Below are 18,117 nucleotides of genomic sequence, written 5' to 3' on the forward strand. Positions count from 1 at the left end.
AAAAAAAAAAAAAAAAAAAACAAACCAGTTGCCGTTGAGTCGATCCCAACTCATAGCGACCCTCTAGGACAGAATAGAACTGCCCCAAAGGGCTTCCAAAGGGCAGAATAGAACTGTCTCAAAGGGTTTCCAAGGAGCACCTGGGGGATATTAAACTGCCAACCTTTTGGCTAGCAGCCCAACTCTTAACCACTACACCACCAGGGTTTCCTGAATTATAAAAGATAGTAGTTAATATGTATGGTGTTTTTTATTTTTAGTTTTTTGCAGAGAAAGATAAATCAATGGAATAGAATGGATAGCACAAATATAGACAAAAGAAAATAATGAAACATGATATCTGACATAGGTGACATGGCAGATCAGAAGGGAAATATGGACTATTCATTAAGTAGTGCTGATACAATTTTATGTATTACAGACTTTAAAATATACACAAAAATTTATTCCAGTGGGATTACAGGCTTAAATGAGAAAAGCAAAGCTTTTAGACATTTTAATTGAAGGCAGTGGAAGAAAATTGCTAAAACTATCTCGCAGCCCCAGAGTCTAACAAGACCCCTGGGGCGGTATCGACGTGAAACATCATTTCTCTCACATCTTTTTGAGATTGTCTTTACCTGTTCAGCTGGGATTAGAGTTTGGTATTGTACTTCTCCTCTTCCAGCATCTGTCCATAGGGGTCTGCCTTCCCCTGGGCCTCTACCTTCAGTAGAGGAAAGACTAAGAAGGCTGGAGCACATGCAATATTGAGAGTACCATTAGAGTCCTTTCAGGCTGAGGTAGAGTTTCTATTCCTTATTCAAGATTGGGGTTTGCCTGTGATTCATCTCGATGTGGGCCGTGACGTGGCTTATCAAAGGACCAGAATCTGTAATTTTTTTCTGCTTTCCCGGCTGAGGTTCTTTGTGAGGTTTAGTTACTCCCTGACTTCTGTTTCTTACTGACAGGGATGTGTCTCTTTCTTTAGTCTTGTTAAGTCCCAGGGTCCTGGAGGAAAAGCCTTTGCTTCTCCTTTGAGAAAGCCTTCCAAAATATGAGCAAGCATGTTAACCTAAAGTAGGTGTTAGGGTGGTATGGCTATAGACAGACTGCTGCACAATTGAGATAAATTAACACTTCCTGTGTGGAGTGCTCCTTCTGCATTTCTGCTGGTAGTAGAAGAAAGGTTCTTTGGCATAAAATTTTCCTTTTCCTGATTTTCTGACTCTTGGGATCACTCATCCTAGGATCTGTCTTTCTCTAAGACCTCTGTGCCTTTCCCAAACTTATGGAAAACATTTTGACTATCATCCCCCTTTAAATAGTCTAGCTAAAACCTTTAGATAAACCTTGATCCTGAGGACAGAAAAAACCCTCCCTGTCACAGCTGGAGTTAGCTTATCACCATCAATAAAGCAGAGGATTGCAGTCAATTTAAATAGATGTTGAGACTGGCACCAGTGTGTGCAATATCACTACTGCACAAAGGCCTTCCTCTAAGTAACAATGCTATTTTTACATATTTATTTAACAACAGCAACAATGGCTAATTCTGGTTTTGGTTTGTACTTCACTGTTAGGAACTGAATTTTGTCCCCCCAAAATATGTGTTGTAAATCCTAACCCCTACACCCGTAGATGTGATCCCATTTGGGAATAGGATTTTCTTTGCTATGTTAATGAGGTCATATCAGTTTAGGGTGTGTTAAACCAATCATTTTTGAGATATAAAAAACGGATGAAGCACAGAGACAAGGAAGCACAGATAGGGGAAGATAGATGCCAGGGTACATGGACCTAGGAACAGAAACTGATAAGAGGCAAGTACCATCCCCCAGAGCTGACAGAGAGAGAAAGCCTTCCCCTAAAACTGGTGCCCTGAATTCGGACTTCTAGTCTCCTAAAAGGTGAGAACATAAATTTCTTTTGTTAAAGCCACCCACTTGTGGTATTTCTGTTATACCAGCACTAAGAAATTAAGACAGTCACTGAGCTAGGCTATCTTTAGAAAACTTGTAGAAGGTGGGTAACTCTCATTAACTTCCATTGAGAGATAAGGATGATGAGGTACAGAGAAGTTAAAAACCAGTTCTAGATCATGAGTGTCATAGAGTTAGGCAATTTTCTTTCTGCAAATGTATTTGTCAAGTTGTGTAAGATGCTCCCAGACCAATATTACCAATACCAGGTCCAATTGCCATTGAGTTGAGTCTGACTCATGGTGACTCCATGTGTGTCAGAGTAGAACTGTGCTCCATAGGGTTTTCAAATGACTGATTTTTCAGAAGTAGATCACCAGACCTTTCTTCTGAACTGCCCTCTGGGTGGGCTTGGACTTCCAACCTTTCAGGTAGTAGCTAAGCTGATCAACTGTTTGCACCACCCAGAGACTCCACACCAACATTAGTGAATTCGTAAAAGGACACCTGGAAAATGCAAACTTTTAATCTCATAATCCCCTCTTCAGTTTATACCAGATTTGCTAGTGATGGTTGCTCAAGACTACACTATATTATTGTGAACCAGAGAACCTCACATGTCTAATATAAACATGTACTTTGCACCAGGTACCATCTAGTGCATGCCAAGCAAGCACTCTACTTTTAGAGCAAATCAGTGGGCATGGATTCACTTTACTCCTATTACTTACCTGGCACTATAAGCTGATTCTGTGCCAGATCTAGAAGCCTAGCCCTCTCACTATAGGCAGACTCTGAACCACAGTCCATGGAGTTCTGCTATTCAGGCAGGTAAGAACTGGAGAAAATAATTGTAGAGAACTGCAAAAACAAGATGTTCGCCTCTGTCCTAAGTCCATGTTTCCTCATTCACTTGTGTTAAAAGAATTGATGAGAGTTGGCCCCTCTGAGCCAATACATGCTTGGCCCCTGCCCTAACCCATGTAAAATTGAGACTGAGCAGAGATCACACACACACACACACACACACACACACACACACACACGAAAATTGACATAGAGAATCATTCATGTGAGTATGAATGAACACTCTGAATGCTGCTAGACCACTAGGAAGCAGCCTCAAACCTGGGCTTGCTGGAGGTAAGACATCCCGAAGTGTAAGACATCTCAGCTCAGTTACAAACTCTCCGAAGCTTTGTTGATGAGAGTCTTGGAATCTACGTCAGGTAGACAATTGGGGAAGAAATGGGGGCTATTTTAGCCTCAAGAAGGAAAGGCTTTGGTAAAGAGAAGAGGCTACCCTCATTCTAAAACTTCTAATAAGCTAAGAATATGAGAAAGAAGACATTAGACAGTATTTTTTGAGCATTCACATTTCAGGAGGCCCAGGTGCCATTTATGTGTTCTCAGAGTGCTGTACCATGGGAGAAATGGGCTCAAGGAAGGGCCTCTGGGAATCTGCTGGTCTCATCACCTCACAATGGCTGGCAAATAGCACTGGCTACTGCTGCTTTCAAGCCACCTCCCCATCTCAAATCAACTCTCCTTCACCACCATCTCACTCAGTTCACTTGCCCCTTTCTAACTCACTTCAGAAACTGAGGGAGCTATAGCTAGAGAGTATTCTTCTGGGCCATGATTATTTTTCCCCAAAAGTTCCTCCAATTTTCTCCAGATTTTCAAAGTGTAGAGTTGCTCAACAGCGGCCCAGCCATGATTCATAATCAATCTTTTGAGGGCTAAGAAAGTTCGCCACAATAAATCTGGATCTGCTTTTGAACAGCCTCATGTTTCCAGCGTTAAAAAGGAAATGTTTCCAATTTTTAGTTTTCCGTGATCATCCCAGTTTCTTCTTCGGAATGCCCAGCCGACACCAACAGGACTGTGTAGATATGGGTTTGGGTAGGGTTGAGAACAGAAGCATTGGAGAGAGGAAACAGAAAAAACAAACACCCCCCCCCCCCATAGACACTCTCTGGCTGTTTGGGATGAGTGATTAATATTTGTCTTTTTTGTGTTCAGATTAAAATACAAGTCCATTCAGTTTTGCACGGGTTTTTCAGAGACTGTCTTCACAGCAGTGTGTTGAAATAAAGAAGTCACAGGCACTTCAGAACTCCTGCCGTGACTCGGATTCGAACCGAGGTTGCTGCGGCCACAACGCAGAGTACTAACCACTATACGATCACGGCACGCTACCGGAATCCGCCACTTGTGAGCTTTTTCTTTTTCTGATTTCCCAGGAACATCTATTTTGTTGTCTAAAGACCTGTGCACTTTGTCTTCCTCCGTTATGTATTTTAGGATTGCCTACACATTTACTCTCTTATTCGCCTTTAATTTTTTTTTCACTTCTAGTAAACAAACCAAAGGAAACAAAAATTAAGCTTCACTTATATGGAATTTTCCAAGCTCGGTGGACTCTCTCAGGGGTCATAACACTTGAAACCTGCAACTCCCACTGCCACCCTCGACGCCCGCACATCTCTTGCTCAGTTTTAAAATGTGGTCCTCAGACCTCTGACAACGGAATGCAGAGGGCGCTGCTTCTAAGTGGACCTTCCTGGGCCCGGTCTTAGGCCAAACCGGTCGGCATGTCTCCGTGGTTGGCGTGGAAGCTGGCGTTTTAACAGGAGCCAGAAGTGAGTCTGGTTCCCTTCATGACTGCGGCTCGGTCCTGACCCACATGTCAGTGAGAAGCCGGCTCGGCGCTCGGGGGAGTCGGCTCTTCCACTCTAACCTCTGAGAAAATGTTCTGTGGGGCGCTTACAGCTCATTGAAACTTCATTCTCCCTGCCTCCCCCCCCAAAAAAAACACCCCCCTCACTGTCGACTGCCATTAGGCCGACAGGCCCACAAAGTAACCGCTGGATTCGAACTGCTGCCCTCTTGGTTAAGGAGCAGTAGCTCCTACCCGTTGCGCCGCCACAACTCGCTTCCTTAAACTCGCAGAAGGGCATATGAGAACGTGTTTCTTGTGTGAGCCTCCTCCACCCCTACCACCTGTTTGCTGTTATGGGAACATCCCTCTGGAGTCAGGGTTCTGGACGTGCTCTTCCGTCGGTATAACCTGATACCCTTTTTATCTTTACCTAGTTGGATATGATTCATGCTTCACCTGTTGGCTTCAGCTTCAATTCATCGGGGAAGCTTTTCCTGACCTCTTCTTTCCAAACAGCCTCCTTCCCATGCTAGGTTAAAACTTCTGTATTTTCCCTGTTCTTGATCTTTTTTTCCTTTCCTTCAATATCCTTATGTTGGTTGTTATGATGTGTTAATTATTGAGGTTATTTGATTGTCAGGCCCCTCCTTCTACCCCCTTGGATGCTTCCAGAGAAGGTATCAGTTTTGCTCAATAGTCTATCAGCAGGGCTCCACATTTGGCAGACCCTCAGCTCCTTGGGCAGCATAAACTGTGCTTGACTACTAACCCACAGGTTGGCAGTTAGAATGTAGCCAGTGGTGCAAACATTATAATCAAGAAAATTCTCTGTGGAGCAGTTCTACTTTGTAATACGTGGGGTCAACATGAGCCAAAACCCCTGGCAAGTCATTTTTTTTTGGGGGGTTGTCAATATTGTTTGGCTGCAGAATGAATGAATGGACAGAGATTGATTTTTGTGTACATAAGATCACCTGGGGATCTTGTTAAAAGGTATATGTATACGTAAGAATCATGTGGGGGATCTTGTTAAAACTATACATGTATAGATAAGAATCACCGGGGAATCTTGTTGAAATGTGGATTTGGATTCGTAAATCTGGGATGGAAATGCAAATTCTCAGCAGGGGGTTAAACCGAAACTAAACGGCTCCAAGCCCTGGTTTAATTTCCTGAGATTTTCTTTATCTCCTTTCCTCTAGATTACACAAACAAAGCCATCTTAATTACTGGTAGGTTTGCTGAAGAATCACCTGCTTCCCAAAATTCATATTTTGAGCAGGGACAAGACCCGGGGACGTTCTCAGTCTCAAGGATATGGGCTCAGTCATCTTTAAGGAAAGGAAATGCCGCCTGTAAACAGGGGAATGCAGGCTGCCTTTCTGTCTCAGTTCTGAATAAATTGAACTTGTCTTTTCTCTGCTTCCCCCAGAGTCTCTTCTTTACCCCATTTAGCAAGCAGCCCCAGACAGAAGTGCTTTTCAGCATTTTCTGTTGGGATGTTTTGGCATTTGGGTTCATCTTTATGCATTTTTCTATAAGGAGAGAGAAAAGCAAATCCTGTATTCTTGGTGTAGCACAGGACTAGAAAATGGCCTTTATGCTTGCACTTTTTTTTTTTTTGAATGCCTTTCTGTGAATTTTGTGACACATTCACTACAGCAGTTCTGAGTAGGATAAGAGACAGATTGGCATAGTACGACCTTTACCAGCTCCACATTTACCAATGTTATGCACTTGCTACTTGTGACTTTCCTAAATTTTCCATGAGAAGTTAAAAATCCTCTCTTCTAATCAAGAGCATAGTTCCAACAATTCTTCCCTCTTTTTCCTACATTACAAAAAGCAGTTTTATCTCTATAGGATAAATCCTATTAGCATTCAAAGATGTTTTATTTCTTTTATTGGAAAGAAATGTTCTCTTGCTCCCACTTATCCTTTCAGCTACTGAAACTACTGTCCTTCAGTCACAGCCATATTCCCCAAAGTGTCATCATACTCATATTTAATTTCTTTCAACTCATCACTTATAGTTAATCTACTTCAACCTGTCTTTTCCTCCAACCCTCCGCTTCAACTTTAAATTTCACTACTTTAGATCGCTATATCTGATAGTTGATTGTTAGTACTCATACTTGATCTCTCAGCAGCATTTGACACAATTGATTGCTCACTCCTCCTGAAAACATTTCTTCATTTGGATTGCAGGACACCAAACTCTGGAGTTTTTTTCTCCCGTTTCACTAGCCCCTACTTCTCAGATTCAGCTATTGGTTTATTCTTACTCCCCCAAATCCTCAAGGTCAGTCCTTGGCCTCTTCTCTATTTTCTCTCACTTCCTTGATGATTACGTCTGGTTGCATGCACACTCTGGGACCTCAGCCAAGACCTGTTCCCAAAACTCTAACCATGATGTCCAGCTTCTCACTTGACATCCCTTTGGATGTCTAATAGGCTTTTCAAATTCAATGCATCTAAAACTGAATTGTTGATCGTTTCCTCAAACCTGTATTTTTTAGGTTTTCCCATTTCAGTTAGAGGCCATGCCATCCCATACTTGATTCCTTAATTTCTTACATACCTTACAGCACTCAGACCAAGAATACATCCTATTAACCTGATCTTCAAAATATATCCAGAATCTGACCCCTTTAATTCTGTTGCCAGTAAGCTGAGCTAAGACACCACTACCTCTCACCTGGATCATCTTCTAACTGGTCTTCTTGTTTTTACATTTTTCCACCTCTAGTCTGTCCTCTTCAGAGCAATCCTGCTAAAAATGTAGGCCAGATCACTCTATTCCGCAGCTTAAAATCCTCCAGCGCCATCCCAGCTCACTCAGAGCAAGAGTCAAAAGTCCTTGAAATGGTCAACAGCTACTCAGTGATCTGGCCACCTGTTAAGTCACTTAACTCTTTTTATTTTTCTCCTCTTTTCTCACTCCACTAAACCTACAAACCAAACTGGCTTCATTACTGTTCCTTGAACATACAAGGCATATTACTATAGCAGAGTTTTATCTTTCTGTTCTGTCTACCTGGAACACTATTCCAAGCAGAATCAACCTTGAGGGTCTTAAATTTTTGGAGCAAAGCCATGCTCTCTTCTGGAAGTAATTGCAACTGGATCCTGATAAATACTCATGGTCTGATCATAGGACATCTGGTGACCATGCACTCTAAGCTCTTCATTATTTTGAACTTGGTATTATCTGATGAACATACCCAAAAACAGCCTTCTTTATGTAAAAGTTCACACACACTCTCTGTAAAGGCTTTAAAGGTGTAAGTAAGTTGCACATGTAGTTTTTTCAGAGCTGCAGAAAGTCTTGTTGCTGTACTAAAGCCCTCCCCAGTCTCAAAACTAAGATCTCATGGGGAGTTGCCTATTAACAGCTGACTATGGAGAAAAAAATAATAATTGAGTGTGATTTACAGATATGCAGTAAACTGCTTGGATAGCTTTAAAGCCATAGAAACTGAAGATCCTAGCAGGCAGAAAGTTAAGCTGTAATTGTAAATATTTCTTTTGCCTTGAAAAATTGATGGCCAGATATAAGAATCAGTGCTATTTATGGAGAGTTGCTATTGTTTTTTTCTATGTCTACAGAAAGTATCCAAACTTAGGAATAACGTAAGAAAACTACTGTGTACCCTTTCCAAATCAGACTAGTGCATTGTGTAACAACTATTTACTATTAATTATGGCTCAGACTCTGTAAAGTTAGATGTTCATTTGTAAATGATTGATAAATTTCTAATGATTTTTGTCCATTAGAGATGAAAATGAATTCTGTTCAGTGTAAAAGATAAACACAAAGGCTACATTTTACATTGCCCTATTCTAGAATACGTTTTGAGAGCTTTGCTAAAGTTGGGAACTATGTCCTCCAGAATCCTCTTCCTTTATGGTAGAGAATAAATTAGGAAAAGAGTAGAAATCATGTGAGATTTGGAAGACGGAAGGGAAACAGAGGCCATCACTCACACAAGGCCGTTGTGCTCAGACTTAGTAACAAGAGACAGCTAGGTGCCTGGGGCCCACAGATTGTCTTCACTCTCCTACCCTTGTTCCTCATCCCATTTGTCTCCTGAATGCTGGCCCTGCTGACCAACAGTGTTCCCCCTGCCCATCACCAAACACTTGGCTGTGAACCCAAAGAGGTGGCAGTTTACAGTGGCCACTGCTTCCTCAGAGCCAGCATCTTCATATACCGGTACCCACATGCCATATACCCAACCTTCTTTTACAGTCTGACTTCAGCAGCCAGAGAGTCTTGGCTTCTTGGATTTTTCTGTAAGCTATGACTTGTTCGGAGTGGGATGGTGCAAATGGTTAACACATTCAGCTGCTAACTGAAGGGTTGGAGGTTTGAGTCCACCCAGAAGCACCTCAGAAGAAAGGCTTGGTGATCTATTTCAGAAAATCAGCCACTGAAAACCCTATAGAACACAGTTTTACTCTGACACACATGGGGTCACCATGAGTTGGAATTGACTCAATGGCAACTGATTTATGACTTGTTTACTCAGATCCTGCTTCAGCAGGACTGGCTACTGTAGTAGTTATTTCTCTGATCCTATGATTCTTCCTCTCAGTCAACATCCTCCTCAGTTCTTTGAGGTCAAATTCCTATAGCAAATTCTTTATTTCCATAATGCTTATAAATGGTTCCGGTTTTATAACTGAATATTGACTGAACATCCACATCCCTGTAGGACATTAACTAGTTTATAGCCAATGTCTTTTCAACCTTGACAGCACCACTCTCTCTAATCCTTATTTGAACCAGTTTTACTATCCTCCTGGTTCTTTCATTAATGATTTAGATAAATCTTTGTCACATGCTCATTATACATTTGATGAGAGGCATATTTTTTTAACTTATGGAAAAGTCCAACTTTATATGGGTCGTGACTGAATGAAAACTCATCCTGTGGCTACCTTCCCAGTCTCAGCATGTATAATGGAAATAGACATATTTAGTATCAGGCAGAATCACCAAAGTGAATCCCTAACATGAAGAATAACATCTATTATGGTAGCAAAGGCAAAGTGCAAGCCACTGGAACTGTCACCTTCTGATCAAGACAGTAATCCAAAGCAAGACAACGTTCTTGGGGAAATGATGGAAGACTTAAGAATGCAGGTATATTGATTCCTACCATATCCACATTTTGCTTGCCTGTTTGGCTAATGCAAAATTTGGATGAGTAATAGAGTAGATTACTGCAAACTTAATCAGGTATTGACAGCAAATGCCACTGCAGGGTCAGGTATGATTCATCGGGGGAGGGGGGCGGGGCAGGAGGAAAGGTCTGAAAATCCTGACATCTAATATCTAGTACAAGGAGTCCTGGTGGTGCAGTGGTTAAATGCTCTGCTGCTAACCAAAAGGTTCATGGCTCAAACCCGCCAGCTGCTCCACAGGAGAAAGATGTGGCAGTTTGCTTCCGTAAAGATTTACAGCCTTGGAAACCCTATAGGGCAGTTCTACCCTGTCCTATAAGATCACTATGAGTTGGAATTGACTCAATGGCAATGGGTTTAGTACCAATTATGAACCTAGGAAATATTTTTTAAAAATCTCAATTAGTAAATAAAACTAGATACTATTTGCTTTCAGATGGAAAAAAATTACATTCTTACTGTTTACCAAAGGGCCCTGAAAATTGTCCTATCATCATGTATTCCAGAGGAACAATGACCATCTTAATGGCCTACAGACTATCATACTGGCGCATCACAATGACAACAATATGGTAGTTGGTATTGGTGAGCAGAAAATAGCAAGTATACTAGATGCCTTAGTAAGAGATGTGAAAACCAGAGTTTGGAGATTAAAACTATGAAAATTAAAGAGCCTGCTGCAGAGAAGTTTATAGGGGTCTGGTGATCTGACATATTTCAGGATATTCCCTCAAAGTCAGAAACAAGTTGTTGTACCTCAAAACTCCCTGTTTAAGATAGAGGCCAAGTGCTGGGTGGGCCTCTTTGGATTGTAGAAACAACATTTACCATATTTGGGCATGCTACCCTCACCAGTTACCAGATAATCTGTAGATTTGGTAGTTTTCAGTAGGGCCCAGAGTAAAAAGGGCTCTGCAGAAGGTCCAGTCTGAAGTGCAAATGCCCTGCTATTGGGCCCTATGACACAGCAGAACCAATGCTCTAAGGCGACTCTTGCAAAGCTCATAAAGAGTATCACACCTGGCGATTTAGAGTAAGGCTACACCTTACTCTGATGACAACTATTCTTTATTTTAAAAATGGCTTCTTTAGAAGTGAGAATGGTGAGACTTTGGCTCACTTACTTTGGACACGTAATCAGGAAAAACCAGTCTCTAGAAAAGGACATCAAGTTTGGTAAAGCAAAAGGTCGGCAAAAGTGAGAGAAACTCTCAATGAGCTGGATTAACACAATAGCCACAACAATGGACTCAAACCAACAATCATGAAGATGGCACAGGACCAGGCAATGTTTCGTTCTGTTACACATAAGGTTGCCATGAGTCGGAGCTTACTCAAAGGCAACTAACAACAACAATAGGGTTCTAAAGGAGGCAAAGAGGATACTACTGGACACAAGGGCAATCTCGTAAGTATTTGTTTGCCCACAAGTCCTGGTCCATAAAAAATTGCGGCAAAGCTATAAAGAAACGTAACCAAGAACACAGATATCACGGGAACAAAGGCATAAATTACACTATATCATCATGTAAAGAATCCCACCAAGGTAGTGACAGAGGTAGGGGTAACAAGGAATTAGCTTTAGAAGGGAGCTACGATTACTACATTAAGGAGCCCTGGTGGTGCAATGATTAAGAGCTCAGCTGCTAACTGAAAGGTTGGTGGTTTGAACCCACCAGCAGCTCTGTAGAAAAAAAGACCTGGCGATCTGCTCCAGTAAAGATTTATAGCCTAGGAAACCTTATGGGGCTGTTCTAGTCTGTCCTACAGGGTCACTATGAGTCAGAATGCACTTGACAGCACACAATATGATTTTTAACTCAAACTTTGTAGTTGGCTACAGAAGCTAAGTCCATAGCAGCTTTGTATTGTGTTAACAAATTGTTTCCTACTGTTTACCCCAGTACCTTCTAGGAAGGTGATGAATAACATTTTAGGTTTCAGGTGGGATTATGAATTAATTGATATCACTTCATGAGCTGGAGTGATTTCATGCCTCCCAGGTTGAAGATGCAAATTTTCACCTAGGAAAAGGTTAAGAGTAAATGCCAAAGGACAAAAGGAGTGGACTATTTCAGATTCACTCTTCCTCTTCTTTCTTCATCTTGTGTCCCCAAGAGGCCAGCCTTTATATGGATGGACTCCCTTATCCTCTGGCTTCTGGTTGAATTCGGCCAGTTGGAAGTAAAAGCAGATCAGCAGAGGAAGGAACTTTCTGGTCTCCAAATTTCCCTCCCTCCTATCGCCCTTTAGGCCCTTAGTGCAGAGGTTAGCACGTTTGCCTAACATGGGAAAGGTCAGGCACAAAGAGCTTGGTTTTAAGGAGCCCTGGTGGTGTCATGGTTAAAGCAATTGACTGCTAAACTGGAAAGTTGGTGGTTTGAACCCACCAGTTGCTCTGCGGGAGGAAGACATAGCAGTCGGCTTGGAAACCCTGTGGGGCAGTTCAACTCTGACTGGCAACAGGTGGTTTTGGATGATACTAGCCCCAGGTTACTCCAATATCCCTTGTGGCTTCCTAAATACCTTGTTCATCCTTTGGCAGATAGATTCTCTATTCAATAGCTTTCAAAGTACCCAACTTGAGTGCCACCCCTTTCCTGATGGGACCCTGGTTAACAAACTGACCCCTTCTAATTTACATGTTACTGAAGTTTACAGGCGTTAAAAGAAACTACAAATAAGATATTTATTTCTAAAATGCAATAATTGACATGGACTTTAAGACCCTAGTCTAGTAAAAGAGAATAGTGTCAGCAGGCGTAATGTAAATTAGGAATCAGAAAGCATCTCACAGAGAAGATGAATTATTATGAAAATTGAAAAATGAGTGATCAAAAAGTACTCTGGGCCTAGGAAATAGCAAACGAAAAGCCTCTGGAATAGGAAGAAATTTAACATGTTCTAGAAATAACAATCCCCTGTGATCACAGGATAGTGATCAAAGAAAGAGCAAAGCAGAAAAGAAGTTGGAAAGGTAGAGATGATCAGCAAAGAACATGGTGAACCCTTTGCTTTTTTGTGTGTTGTCTCTCCATCCCAGCTTCATGCTTCTATACTTTCCTCTGTATCCCAAAGGCTAGAAGACTACAAATTACATTTCCTTAATTTTTTTTTTTTTCTTGCCAGCTAGGTTCTGATTATTTCCAGCCAGAGAATAGAGTAGAGGCCAAGACAAAAGGAGAACCTATTTGCTTCTCGATCTAGCAATAATGGTGGTGAGTCCATGGATTATTCAGGGTGTGGGGAAAGGGTAGAAAGAGATTACATAACACAGTGCTCCTTCCCCCTGGGGAAGGGGTTGTAATACCTTTAATATTATCTCTTTCTGCAATCTGATACCCTGAAGAGACAACTGAGACTGCCAGGGCCTAGTATGTCCCAGAGCTACAACTTATGTAGCTGAAGTACCAGATCAAATCAAACAGGACTCCCTGTACCCACTTTAATTCTAGTCTGATAACTATGTCAATTTATTGAGTTTTCGTGTATCTAAAGTACAGAAGGCATTGACTTCAAGTGTTAAGTCTGTGACTATGACTACCTTTTGCTCAGTAAAGCAGTATCAATTTACACCAGCAATTTTATCTTCCAAGTTCTTTGGCTCTTACTTTGGCTGCTTGAGAACACTACAAATGATTTTATCAAACCAGAATTACAAGGTGGGTTCAGAGATCACCCTGGGTTGATCCAGTACTCTCCTAGGCCTACTAGTACTTGTCCTTTCAGTAGATCAGATCACATGAGATGAGTTACTCCACTCAATCCTGAGGGGAAAGGAGTACTTTATTATACAATCTTCATCAAAATATAAAACGCAAAAGATCAACTATGAGGCCAAACGGTGAACATTCACCCAAAAGCAAAGATGAGAAGGCAAGAAGGGGAAGCTAGAGTCAATGGAAACAGAACAAAAGTAATGGAAGTATTGAGAATGCTGACACATTGTCATATGTCACGGAACAATTCGTACAAAAATCGTTGTCGTCGAGTCTACTCAAAAATTGCTAAATGGGAATCTAATTTACTATGTAAAACTTTCACTTAAAACACAGTAAGATATTTTTAGAAGTGCAGTAGAGATTGTGTACTAGCTTTTTCTTCGATAGTGTAGGTGGCTCTGAAAAGAGCCTTTGTTTTCCAGCGTTTCCAACCTTCCTTTATTTGGCCTTGTGGTGGCTCTCGGTCTTCTTGGGCAGCAGCACTGCCTGGATATTGGGCAGGACGCCGCCCTGCGCGATCGTGACTTTGCCCAGCAGCTTGTTGAGCTCCTCGTCGTTGCGGATGGCCAGCTGCAGGTGGCGCGGGATGATGCGCGTCTTCTTGTTGTCGCGGGCCGCGTTGCCCGCCAGCTCCAGGATCTCGGCCGTCAGGTACTCCAGCACCGCCGCCAGGTACACCGGCGCGCCGGCCCCGACCCGTTCGGCATAGTTGCCCTTGCGGAGCAGGCGGTGCACACGGCCCACGGGGAACTGGAGGCCGGCGCGAGAAGACCGAGTCTTGGCCTTGGCGCGAGCCTTCCCGCCCTGTTTCCCACGCCCAGACATCTCAGTCTTAACAAAATCACAAGTCACTGCTAAAGTGAAAGCGCAGTGGCAACACTTTTTATAACCATTGTTAGGCGCGAAAAAAAAGATGTGTCATTGGTTAAAATTGCAGCTTCATTTAACCAATGGAAGTGCGATATTGAATTTAGCTTTTTCTGATTGGGCAAAACTAACTTCTGTCGTCGGGCTGAATAACCACCAATCAGACACAGGGTATTAACTCATCATCTCATTTGCATAACAGGCTCCTATAAAAGAGGATACATCGTCCTATACTTGCACTTTTTCTCCTTCCTGAGACTCACATAGTTCACCTTACCATGCCTGAACCAGCTAAGTCAGCTCCGGCACCGAAGAAGGGCTCCAAGAAGGCGGTGACCAAGGCGCAGAAGAAGGATGGCAAGAAGCGCAAGCGCAGCCGCAAAGAGAGTTACTCTGTCTACGTGTACAAGGTGCTGAAGCAGGTTCACCCCGACACCGGCATCTCGTCCAAGGCCATGGGCATCATGAACTCGTTCGTCAACGACATCTTCGAGCGCATCGCTGGTGAGGCGTCTCGCTTGGCGCATTACAACAAGCGCTCGACCATCACTTCCAGGGAGATCCAGACGGCCGTGCGTCTGCTGCTGCCCGGGGAGCTGGCCAAGCACGCCGTGTCCGAGGGCACCAAGGCCGTCACCAAGTACACCAGCGCCAAGTAAATGTACCGAGCAAGCGTCTTTGCTCCGAAGCCCAAAGGCTCTTTTAAGAGCCACTTAACGTTGTCAACATTAGAGCTGTAAACACATGAACAGTGTCCAGGCTTAAGTTCAGGCGATTTCCCTAAGCTGGTTGTGAGGATTCCACTCTACTAAGTGCGCACAGTGCTCGTACCTTTGGCTAGATTGGAGCTCTGTATGCGACTTCTGTATAAATCAAGGGACACGGGCGCTTAAAAAGGCCAGGGATGTGCAAGGAAACTTAATACAAAGGGTCCTGGCTCTGGCGCGAGAATGATAGGATGAGAAGGGGGCGTGGTTTTCTGTTTTAAACTCACAGCCTATTTTTCCACTTCCTCCTCCACCCCCATCAAGGTTCTACTCTGCTTTTGTAAGTGAATTTGGCCACTAACGACCTTCCAAAATGCAGCACTTTAGCTCAGTTGTCTCTGAGCTGCGATGTGATTAGAAGTAGTATAATGGGGAAGAAGGGTTAAGATGTGTGATTTCTGCCTTTCGTACAGCTCGCACCTCCAACCCCCCTCCCTCCCGATCACCACCCCGGGTAAAGTCTGCAAAGGAAAGATGAGAAGCATAGATTGGTTTATGAATAAAGAAACTGAATACCAGAGATTACAAGGTAGAACTTGTGTGACCAGTTTGCTAGTTCTTAAGACAACATTTTCAAGGTACACTGATAACAATCAGCAATTTCTTCATTCAACGGGAAAGATTATAGAGCTTTCGGAGGGAAGAAAGGCCTGGCGATCTACTTCCATAAGATCTCAGCTATTGCAAACCCTATGGAATGCAATTCTACTCAAACCCATGGGGTCAGCATGACTAGAAATCCACTAGGGCAACAGGTTTGGTGATGAAGTCCATGTTCAGGTATACCCTGGCTTCTCCAGTTAGATTAATCTTTTACCCTGCAATTGTAATGGTTTGGTCTTGTTATTATTTTCAACTTTAAAGCATTTTTGCAAATGGATATCTCATCTTGATTTTACAAAAATTTACTTTCAGACCTTTTTTGTCTTGCTCCAAAATTTTGCAAGTGCATTGTGTTTTAATAGAAATATCAGGTGGAAGTGGCCATGACTTTCTCCTGCTTTCACTATCACCTCTTTTCTTATGCCCTCTACACAGATCTCATTTTGTTTTTCCAGATAGCTCAGAATTTAACAAGTAGAAGGAATCACAAAGTTTAAATCACTGTTCTTTTGCAAGTAGGAAGCACTGAGCTTAAATAATTTGCTCAATTACTATATACTAAATAAGATTCAAATTATTACTAAAATACCTTTTTTTTTCATTATAGTATATACCTGTTTCTCATTTATTTCCTGTTTAGCCGTATATATTAATGTTACTTAATTTGGAAGAAAAAGAAAGCTTTTTTAACTTACTATTTTGTTTTCTCTTTTAAAGTTATTAAAAAGTTGAATGTGTTAAATTTTTATATGTACTGTATCCTAAAGCAATTCATTTTCTACTAGGTAGTTCATGCTGTAAAACAATTCCTGTGTAACACTGAACCACAGGAATCCAGTTTGGCAATGGTTACAGCCTCCTGAATAACACTTGAACAGGTCAGTCTATCACCTGCTTAGTACTGGCGGAAAACTGCCTTATTTATCTCTTTCCCTCTCTCCTTGTTCTAAATTCTTGTATTTTAATACATCATGCCCTTTAATCCAATAAAGAAATACCAATAATCCCTTGGTGTCATGGTTTGAATTATGTCCCCACAAAAATGTGTCTACCAATTTGGCTAGGCCATGATTCCTGGTACTGTGTGATTTTCCTGTATGTTGTAAACCTGCCTCTATGATGCTAATGAGGGAGGATGGGTGGCAGTTGTGTTAGTAAGGCAGGACTGGATTTACAATACTAGTTTGTGTCCTGAGGCAATCTCTTGAGATATAAAAGACAGAAGTGAGCAGTGAGACAGGGTGATCTCATACCATCAAGAAAGCAGTGCCAGGCCTGGGGTCCCTGTGCCGAGAAGCTCCTAGTCTGGGGGAACACTGATAAGAAGGCCAACAGAGACAGAAAGACTTCCCCTGGAGCTGACACCCTGACTTTGGACTTCTAGCCTACTTTGACTGTGAGGAAATAAACTTCTCTTTGTTAAAGCCATCCATTTGTGGTATTTCTGTTATAGCAGCACTAGATGACTAAGACACTTGGATAAAAGCTTAGACAGCAGGGTGGGGTGGGAGGGTGGGGGTGTGTGTGAAGAACAGTAACTACAGTTCTTTTTAAATAGGTTTCTACTGGTTTGCAATCCAGTTGGCAATAGTTAGTTCCCTTAAATGATCATGTGATTATGTGGATTTTTAGCACTCATTATCCATAATTATTGAAAAATAGCTGTAGTCGCAAGTTAAACCATCTACCCTAAACTGAGTCCTTGGCACTTACACTTAAATCTAGGACTATGAGCTATATCAACACTGGGGAAAATTTCAATGATTTAATTCACATCCTTTTTACCTATAATGGCCCAACTGTTCCTTCAGACCCTGGCTTTTACACATCTTGGCCAGAGAGAGAGAGGAGAGTTCATTCATTGTTGCCAGGAACTCCACCCACTAAGGCTTCAGATGCTCCTGTTCTGTGAGAAACCGAGTAGTTTTGGGATCAAAACATGGAGATTTATTTTAACTGTGGTTAATGATTTAGCAGGGGCATATTTGGTCTCTGTTAGAAGTATCTTTAGGTCGAAAAATTGAAGTAATGTGGTCAATGTGTCTAAGAAAATGGCTTGGCTTTCCTCAGTTGAGTTAGGGAAAACTTATCTAAGATGATAACCTGATCTTTCTCTGGAGTAGAGTCCACCCAAAGACGCCTGTTGACCTGTTGGTCTACTTCCAAAACCCAAATCGATGGCAGTCGCTTTTTTTTTTTTTTTAAAAAAAAATCTTTCTTTACTCTGAATGCTTAATACAAATGAAGAAGTTTCACCATTCCATGAGAAAAGAATTCCATGAGAATTGTAATACATTATGTCACAGTGCTTTTTTAATACCACCTGAGGTATATGTTGAAAGACGTCCTTATCTATATCTTCAGGAATATAAGTGGAGGAAAATGAAATTTATTCTTCATTT

At 42.0% G+C, this 18,117-nt stretch overlaps 2 protein-coding genes and 1 non-coding gene across 3 annotated transcripts; 1 reads left to right on the forward strand and 2 right to left on the reverse strand.

Annotated features, from left to right (window-relative positions):
- Positions 1-4,024: 4,024 nt before the first annotated feature.
- TRNAH-GUG (transfer RNA histidin (anticodon GUG)) lies at positions 4,025-4,096 on the reverse strand. Its single transcript has one exon. It is a non-coding gene; the product is annotated as a tRNA-His (tRNA).
- Positions 4,097-13,087: 8,991 nt separating this feature from the next.
- LOC101348834 (histone H2A type 1-H) lies at positions 13,088-14,528 on the reverse strand. The gene is given in 3 exon segments (XM_023725660.1): positions 13,088-14,345; positions 14,348-14,415; positions 14,525-14,528. Coding segments are annotated over 3 exon segments (501 nt in total). The 3' UTR covers positions 13,088-13,916.
- Positions 14,529-14,581: 53 nt separating this feature from the next.
- LOC101349091 (histone H2B type 1-K) lies at positions 14,582-15,077 on the forward strand. The gene has a single exon (XM_004390906.3). It carries the CDS (start codon positions 14,624-14,626, stop codon positions 15,002-15,004), a length of 381 nt encoding a protein of 126 aa, XP_004390963.1. The 5' UTR covers positions 14,582-14,623; the 3' UTR covers positions 15,005-15,077.
- Positions 15,078-18,117: the final 3,040 nt, after the last annotated feature.

This window comes from Trichechus manatus, unplaced genomic scaffold (genome assembly GCF_000243295.1).
Source record: "Trichechus manatus latirostris isolate Lorelei unplaced genomic scaffold, TriManLat1.0 scaffold00345, whole genome shotgun sequence".
NCBI classification, from domain to species: Eukaryota; Metazoa; Chordata; class Mammalia; order Sirenia; family Trichechidae; genus Trichechus; species Trichechus manatus.